General features: G+C 36.5%; 1 protein-coding gene across 1 annotated transcript; it reads right to left on the bottom strand.

The window, feature by feature from the left end:
* Nucleotides 1–248: 248 nt before the first annotated feature.
* Nucleotides 249–8799, bottom strand: LOC109612016 (uncharacterized). The gene is given in 2 exon segments (XM_020035588.2): nt 249–1660; nt 8570–8799. Coding segments are annotated over 2 exon segments (1572 nt in total). The 5' UTR covers nt 8754–8799; the 3' UTR covers nt 249–272.
* Nucleotides 8800–9484: the final 685 nt, after the last annotated feature.

Genomic DNA, 9484 nt, shown 5'->3' with positions numbered 1-9484 from the left:
AATATTCGAATGATGTCAAGCCTGCTTAAAGTAAGTGGGTCGCTTAGAAGCTATACCGATTTTTTCATAAAGTTCCCAGTGGCGCCCAAGCACCCACATATTGTATACCAAGTAATGCAGCAATTGTTTTTCTTTTAATTCAAAATATATTGAATTTATATAAAATATTTTTAAATACAAATTTCATACTTTTCTACCATCCTTCTCTTCTCTCATCCCTCTCTCAAATAATTTTATTTTCTACTCTTCCCATTTCTTGTTGTCATTTACAATTAAGCTAATATCTCGCTAACATTTAATAGATCACTTGGTAAGTGGCCAACAGCTTTGACAAAATCTCCAACATGACAGGCATACAAATATCCCTTTTTCAAATTCCGCCTGTCCTTGTTGTTGTTGTTATTGTTGTTCATCCAACGCAACCAGGCAACCTGCTCTTGTATATCGTCACAGATTACATACTCCGAGCTGATTTCATTTAAACTGGCATGGGGATTATTTACACCGACCAAGACGATGCCCTGGTTACGCTGACTATTGACCAGCAGACGATAATACAACATTGGAACGGGTAACAGACCATTGTTGTTGTCATCTCTGGCCAAATAGAAATCACGTTGCTGTGGTGGAAAGGCACTGACATTAGTGGTGGTATCGGTGGTGGTGGTGTTGGTTGCTGATTGTGGAGCCGGCAACCTCATAATACCCCAGGTACCCGTATAACACAGGATTCTCTGCCCGGACTTGGCTGCATACTTACGCACTGCATCCTCCAATGCCGCCCATTGGCCACCATTGAAACCCTGCTACTGTGGAGCGGCATTAAAGAAATTAAAGGTAGACCTCTGCTGGCTGGCATAGATGTAGTCCGCCTTGGCCGCCAAATGGCCTCGGGCCAAAAACAGGGTGTTGTTATCGAAGAGATGCCGAACATGTTGTTGGCCCTGCAATGCCACAGCTGCCTGCTGTTGTTGATTGTAATGCGAATAGAGGTGATTCATGTTGAAGCCCTGGAAGTAGCCAGCCTTGCTGAAATTTAAGCGCTTTACCGATTTCTGGAAATGAATGCTGGCCGGCAACAATACATGTTCGACATACAATGTTCGCAGCTGGGCGGGCTCATAGCAGATACGCATAGTTTCCACAAATCGATTGCTGCTTACGTTGAAGCCAACACGGTACATTTCAGCCGTGGCCGTTGTCCGGTCATCTGTCATGGCTGGACATTTTTCATGCAGTTGTTCGACCCGATATCTGGTGGATCTCTCACAGATGAATTGCCGAAATTCATATTTTTCTCCCTGCCACAAGAAGCTCTTGTCGTGCAGGCATCGTGGCCGTATTGTTCGGGTGTTCTTTGCAATGCGAAAGATGTTGCTGATGTCGTGTGGTGGGAGTGTGCTGCTATGGTTGCTGCTGTTACTGGGGCTTGTTCGATTCTTGTTGTGTTGGTGTTTCTCCTTGTGTTCCGCCCTCTGTGCCTCGGTGGAATTGGCAAATGATTTCGTACAATGTAGTTCAATGACAGCCCCACGTGGTATTTCCAATTGTCCATGGTCGTTGGGTAACCAGAATTGATTTGTATCTGGCATAAGGTAGAGCGGCTGCAATTCATTTGGTCGAGGAAAATCCTTTTGCACGTCCAGCAGACATGGTGGTCCTGAAAAAAGAAGAAGCAAAGCAAGAAAAACAGAATGCAAAGATGAGAACACAACAAGAGCAAGAAGTGTGAAAATGAAGCAGAACGTGAAAATGTGATAAATTATGCTTGGTTTCGTTAATTATTGCACTGGGTCATTATGCTGCTGCCCAGGAGGAATGCTGCATGGAAAATTGAAAACAATGCAATTGAAATGTCATCGATGGGAGGGGGAGATGGGCTGGGAAATGCGTAATTAATTAACAAGAAGTAGGGAAAGCTTTAAATTTGGTCAAATGAATGGTTTTAGATTTTTTTGAATCATTTCAAATTGGGCGCCATGTGGGAAAAAAATCTGTCTTGTCTTAAAAGTATTTAAAAAGCCTTCAGAACAAAAATGATGAATTTTTAAAGGATCTCCTGATCAAAAACCGTGGATTTGGATGCGTAGAAGGGTTTGCAGGAAAAAAATCGTAGAATTTTTTAAGACATATTTTGAACGACCTACATTACCAAAAAACATAAATCTCCCTAAGAATAATTTGAAGGGATTCCGGATCAAAAATCTTAAATTTGTTAACGTACATTTTGAAGGACTTCCTGGAGAAAAAGGGGGAATTTTCCTGAAATTAATGAACAACCTCTTCACCCAATTTCTTGAGTTTTAAAGAATATTTTGAAGGACTTCGATAACAAAATTTGTGTTTTTTACGAAAATTTTGAAGGAACACCTGATCAAAGGTGGCTGAGTCTTTGATAATGTATTGAAGGATCTCCTGACAAAACAAATCGTGGATTTGGATGTCTGCCAAGTTTTTTTGGACAAGAAAAAACCATCCTTATTTTAAGGAATATTTTAAAGAACATTCTAATAATTTTCTGGAAAAAATTGCCTTTTTGTGAAAATCGAGACTTCTGTGAAGAAACTTAAAAAAAAAATCTTAAAGAAGTTTCTGAACAAAAATAGTTGTTTTATACCCTTCCTTCTACATGTTTGTAACATGGAGAAGGAAGCCAGATGACCCATAGATACTTTTGAGGATCTTCATATAATCACTTTCTGAGTCGATTTATACATGTCAGTCCGTCTGTCTGTCCATGTATTCTTGTGAACAAAATTCACTAAATAGCTTCATTTTGGCATATTCGACCGAATTCGGTCTAGAAGCAAGTACATAACATTTGGAGAAAATCGGATCAGATATATATGTTTAATCCGATTTGATGTTTTAGTCCCTCACATTCGTAATATACACTGCACAAGAATAATATTTGCTACCAGATATCAAATACCGCCCAGAAATACCTCTGTCAAATTTTATTAAGTCGTATTAGATTTGGATATGACTCCCATATACACCTTCGACCGATTTCGGGTTAATTGTGCACCAAATGGTCAATATCAGTCCAAATGACCAAATGATTTTGGTACATCCCACCGAATGCAGTCTAGAAGTAAGTAAACCAAATTTGGGGAAAATCGGTTCAAATATACCTATAGCTCCCATATATATGTTTCATCCGATTTGGGGTTTTAAGTCCCTCACATGCCCAATATGCACAAGAATAATATTTGGTACCAGATATTAAATACAGCCCAGAAATACTTCTGTCTAATTTTATCGAGATGGGTTCAGATTTGGATATAGCTTCCATATATATCCTTAATCTGATTTCAGGTTTATTATGCAAATAATGGCTAATATCAGCCCAAATGGAGTGAATTTCGGACGTACGTTTTCATTTGGTGGAACTTGGCTCCGATATATATTTATACCCTACAACACTATGTGTTGGGGGTATTATAAGTTTGATTGGGCCAGAATTTATGTAACACCTCGAAATATTGGTTTCCCATATAGGAAAGTATATATGGATCTTCCTAGCTCGCCGAGCTGAGTCGATCTAGCTATGTATGTCCGTCCGTCCGTCTGTCCGTCTGTCCATGTTAATTTGTAATCACTCTACAGGTCGCAATTATGGCCCGATCTTCACGAAATTTGGAATGGAGGTGGGGCTTAGGTCAGAATAGAACCCTATTTCTTTTGGAGATGATCGCATAATATTTAGGGGTTGAAATGGACCAAATACTGAAAAAATGTCGGATTTTGCAGTAGCTATACAGGTCGCAATTATAGATCAATCGACGCGGAATTTCGCATGTAGCTAGAGTTTTGGGCGGGGAAGAAGCCTACCAATTTGGTTGATGTTAACATCCAACAAATCGGATATATAGCAAAATATGTGCAATATATATGTCTATCAAAGAAGATATGCTTGAAAGATCTCTTATATGTCGAGAACGGCTGAACTGATTTCGACAGTTCTCATTAATTCAGAATGGCCTCTTGGCAGGAAAGAAAAAACGTCTAAAAAAATCTCATAAAAATATCTCTATGAAGATGAAAATATTGATATTTTAAAATTTTCTCATATTTTTTCAATTTTGTCATAATTTTGGCATATTTTCATTTTGAATTAAACATTTGGTAATATTTCTACAGCTAACAAAACTAAGTAGTTAGGATATCAGGATATCATATACAGATCGCATTTATGGCCCGATCCTTACGAAATTTTGCATGGGGATAAGATGAGGGTCAGAATAGAAGCCTACTCTTTTTGGAGATGATCGCCATATATTTAGGGGTTGAAATGGACCAAAAAACTGCAACATTATAAGCAGGTCGTAATTATCAACCGATCCTCACGCCCATTTGAATGGGGGTTACCGGACATTGCAAAAGCCAAGCAGTTTTGGATGGACATCCAAAAATATTCAATGTGGAAAATAGTTTGCCAACTTTTGTAGACAAAATACGAAAATGTCCATTCCAGTGACTTTTTGGAGAATTCACAAATACAGGAAAGACGCACTTCTGACTATTTCGTTAACGCTGATTTCGTTGAAGAATATAGTCAAATGGCTGTATCTCATATAGATGCGTTTCAGTCAAAAACCAATAATAAATGTTAATCTTTTGCCACTTCTGAGAGATTATAGGTCTTTGGGAAATATTGGTTCAATATCTTGGAAGACCATTTAAATTAGTTTAAGTTGCTATTACTCGAAAATTAGAGAACGAAACCTGATGGTTTTCTTTTTTTATTTGTCACAATATCTTGTGGAATTCTTTCGAGTATCTCGCCTATATAAACTGTATCGTTTATTATAGTGTTGTAGGGTATTCAACGGTCGGCCCCGCTCGACTGTAGCCTTTGCTTACTTGTTTCTGTATAAAATCCTTCTGGAAGTGATATCCTACACACTATAGCAATGATATTTGGTATAAAAGATTAAAATGTCTCCGTCAAATTTAGTGAAAATCGATTCAGAATTGGATTTGTCTTCCATATACCAAAACCAAACAATAACTGCTCTAAAGCCATAGGTTGATAGGTGGTATGATCTACATCAAATGAATTCTTTTGTTATGAGAGCTCAATTAAATATGCACAGTTGCACAGGATATCATATAGTCGGCCCCGCCCGACTTTTGACTTTTCCTTACTGGTTTGTATTATAAGTATACTAAAGATAAAGTACGAAAAGTACTAAATGGGTACTGGGCGAAATCTAAGTACTAAATAAAATAGTGCTTGAAATCTGAAATTTGGCATCAGTACTAAATGGTAGTAAATTTGGTGTTTTTTTATAAGGAATAGAGCTGGAAATCTATAATTTGGTATTTTAATCACTTTTTGTGCGGTGGTGTTAATATATGAAATTGAATTTGGAAATACTGACCTAAAAAGTATCAGAAGTAATAAATGGTATTAAATATCGTATTTGGAAAGTGATTGGGCTGAAAATCAAAATTTAGAAATAAAGGCGTTTGATGTTGTGCTTGATAGAAGAATAAAATATTTTTTGGAAATTCGAACTATAGAGTTGAAATTGTATATTTTTGCATTTGGATTAATTTTTGTGCGGTGGAATTGTAATAAGGCTAATTTGAAATTCAGAATAAAGGCCTTAAATGTTGTGTTGGTAGACAAGCCGAAGGTTTAGCGAAAATTCGAACAATAAGAGTTCAAACCAGTAAAGAAAGTCCTAAAGTCGGGCGGGGCCGAGTTTATGATACCCTACACCACTTTGCCAATTTAGTAGAGCAAAGAGGAGAATTTAATCATACACGCTATGATTATAATTATAATTTAAAGTTCAAAGGACTAAATATGCCGAAGTATTTGTATATTTTAAATTCGGGCTTGTATTGCCCATTTGGTGCACAAATTAATTGAAATCGGATAAAGATATATATGGGAGCTATATCCAAATCCAAACCGATCTCGATAAAATTTGGCAAAGATATTTCTGAGCTGTATTTGATATATTTCCTTGAATATCGTTGTTACGGAGTGCATATTACGGTTGTGGGTAACAAATATAACAAATCGGATGAATAATATATATGGAAGCTATAGCTATATCTGAACCGATCCAAATTTGACATACTAGCTTCTAGACTCAATTCGGTCGTATGTGCCAAATTCCATCCCATTTTGACAAATATTAGACATTTGGTGCACAATAAAAGGGAAATCGGACGAAACTATATATGGGAGCTATATCCAAATCTGTACCGATCTCGATAACATTTAGCAGATGTATTTCTGAGCTGTATTTGATATAGTTCAACAGATATTGTTGTTACAGAGTGCATATTACGGCTGTGGAGGACAAAAATAACAAATCGGATGAACAATATATATTGGAGTTATAGCTATATCTGAACCAATTTCGATCAAATTTGGCATACTTATTTTCAGGCCTAATTTGGTTGTATGTGCAAAATTCCATACTATTCTGACTGATATTACACGTTTGGTGCACAATAAAAAACAAATCGGACGAAGATATATATGGGAGCTATATCTAAATTTTGACCGGTTATCTCCAGTTTCAATAGGGTTCGTCCTTGAGCCAAACAAATGATTTGTGCAAAATTTCATCTGGATAGGGCAATAACAGCGAACTGTACTTTGTTTACAAAAATACATGGACAGACGAAAGGACGGACGGATATGCATAAATCGACTCAGAATGTGATTCTATGCAGATCATCAAAAGGAACTATGGGTCTATCTCGTTACCTTTTGCCTGTTACAAACAAATGCACAAAGTCTATAAAAAGGCAGAAGTTCGCCTTTCGTGTATTTTGGATTTCCCGTGTAAGTTATTTTCAGCGTTTCGGTAGAATGGAAATGTTGGCATTTTTTCACCCAAAAGGAATGGCCCATTCTTCTATTGTTCCTGCGAGATTTCGTGTCCTTTGGTTTCTATTTGTGACCTTTATAACGGCTGCAAAATCAGTAACATGTTTTGTTGTTTGCCCATTTTAACCCCTAAATTTATTGCGAACATCTTTAAAAGCAATAGGCCTAGCCCTTCTGAGCCTTACCCTACCCTTGTGAAAATTTTCGTGAGGATCGGACGATAATTGTAATTGGTATATAATAAACCCAACCTGTATTGTAAGGTGCAAAAATATTGCAAAATGTACACCTTAATATTATAACTGAAATTGAAAAAATCGCAAGCGCTAAAAAATATGAAAAAAAAATTAACCAAATTCTACAATATCTGTATTAGCGTCATTATTGGCATCTTTTTATGCAATTATTTTTAGATAGGCTAGCATCCATTACGAACTTCAAATACAAAATTTTAAACAATTCCGGTAAATAATGTCGCTAAAAAATAATAGACCTGCACAGAAAATTTTCTTTCATAGGCTGTAGTATCCATTACGAACTTCAAATACAAAATTTTAAATAATTCCGGTAAATAATGTCGCTAAAATCATCAAAATACCGAATATCGGAGGGTACCGTTATATGGGGGCTATACGAAGACGTAGACCTGCACAGAAAATTGTTTTTCATAGGCTGTAGTATTCATTACGAACTTCAATTGCGAAATTTGAAATAGTTCCAGTAAATAATGTCGCTAAAATCATCAAAATACCGAATATCGCGGAGAACCGAAGACGAAGACTACGAAGACGAAGACCTACGGGGGGTACCGTTATATGGGGGCTTTTACAACAAGAGGACATTCTGAATTGACGAAATTTGTCAAAATCGGTCCAGCCATTCTTGAGATATAATCATTCTAGCTAACATCCCGTTCCTTTGTATTTACACATTGTATATTTTCGCTATATATCCGATATATTTACCATCGGCATCTATGTAACTTTCAGAATTAACCTGTTCATCTTTTTGTGATTTTACCGGGATTAATAATATTCCCGGTTTAATGGAAAATTTGACTTTTATTGAACACAAACGTTATGGTCTATTTCAACCACTAAACATTACCCGATGACTATCAAAATTGGAAGGCTTGTGCCCAACCCTAAGCTCTACCCCCTTGCTAACATCCGCTTCGATTGGTCTATAATTGCGACCTGTAGAGAAACTGCAAAATCAGGCAATTTTTCAGTTTTTGGTCAATTCAAATAGTCAAAATCAATAGGCTTCTATTCTGATCCTAGCCCGACATCCGTTCTAAATTTCGTGAATATCGGGACATAATTGCGACCTGTAGAGTGATTACAAATTAACATGGACAGACGGAGAGACGGACGGACAAACATAGCTAGATCGACTCAGCTCGGTGAGATAGAAAGATCCATATATCTTTCCTATGTGGGAAACCTATATTTCGAGGTGTTACATAATTTTCGGCCCAATCAAACTTATAATACCCCCAACACATAGTGTTGTAGGGTTTAAAAATTTCATGGTACCACTTAAAAATTTGAAATTTCTCAAATCACTTCTATTTATTTCGATTGAAAACACCTTGTTTGAAAATACCATAACATACCAACTTTATTTTCTTGCTTTTAACATATATTCTGATTAATGGTCGATAATTTGTAACTTCACAGCATCGACATTAAATCTCACTGTACTCACCTTGATTTTCAATATTGGCGTCATCATGAATATTTAAATTATTCAAACGTTTCACAACATCTTCGACATCTTCAACGGGTTGAACTGCACGGCGGGCATCCACTGTTAGAATTGCGAAGATGAGAACAAAAATAATTCCCCCAGACAATTGCCAAGCGAATGTTACATTGCGTCCGAAAAACATGTTAACGCCAAAAACACCACAACAAGACTGCAGCAGCCAGTCCCAAAACTGGCCGACCAGCATTAACAGAGAGAGCGTGCACTGCTTGCTGGCTGGCTGGCTGACTACCGGGCTGCGTCTGCTTGCTAAAGATCTTTTGGATAAAAACAAAAAAAACAATTCGATTGTGTTTTTTTTTTATATTTTATAAGATTGGGTACAACAAAAACAACACACAATAGTGTGGATGTATAAAAAGAAAGTGTTAAAAAAACTATAAAAAAACGAAAAAAGAACGTGATACAAATTAATTAACAATTTTGTTGGAGTGATGCTTTAGTGTTCCATATGTTATTTTTAACTTTTTTAAAATTTAGGTTATTTGTATAGTTTTCGATTATGGTGTTTGTGAATTGTTGGTAGGTTTTTCGACTTTTGCTCAAATTTTTTTCCACCTATAGATGCGGTATTGTTGGAGTTTTCAGTTATTATATGGAAAGTGCAATAACCCCTGTGCCACACAAAACATAATCACAGGAAAATCCAGGAAATTAAAAATCTTCACTTTTTTAAGCATGAATTCCTCAATATTTTAAAATGGTCATAACTCCTTAGGTATTGAGTTTTCAGCGTTTTTAGCTATTATTTGCGATCACTTTTTATGTACAAATTTCTCAACATTTTAAAATGGCCATAACTCTTTAAAATCAAAACTCCAGGAAATTAAAAAAAAAGTTAAAAAGTATCAGTCG

The sequence above is a fragment of the Musca domestica genome, unplaced genomic scaffold (genome assembly GCF_030504385.1).
Source record: "Musca domestica strain aabys unplaced genomic scaffold, Musca_domestica.polishedcontigs.V.1.1 6, whole genome shotgun sequence".
Classification (NCBI taxonomy): Eukaryota; Metazoa; Arthropoda; class Insecta; order Diptera; family Muscidae; genus Musca; species Musca domestica.
Note: the sequence above shows the minus strand (reverse complement) of the source record. Positions and strands in the feature narration are given on the sequence as shown.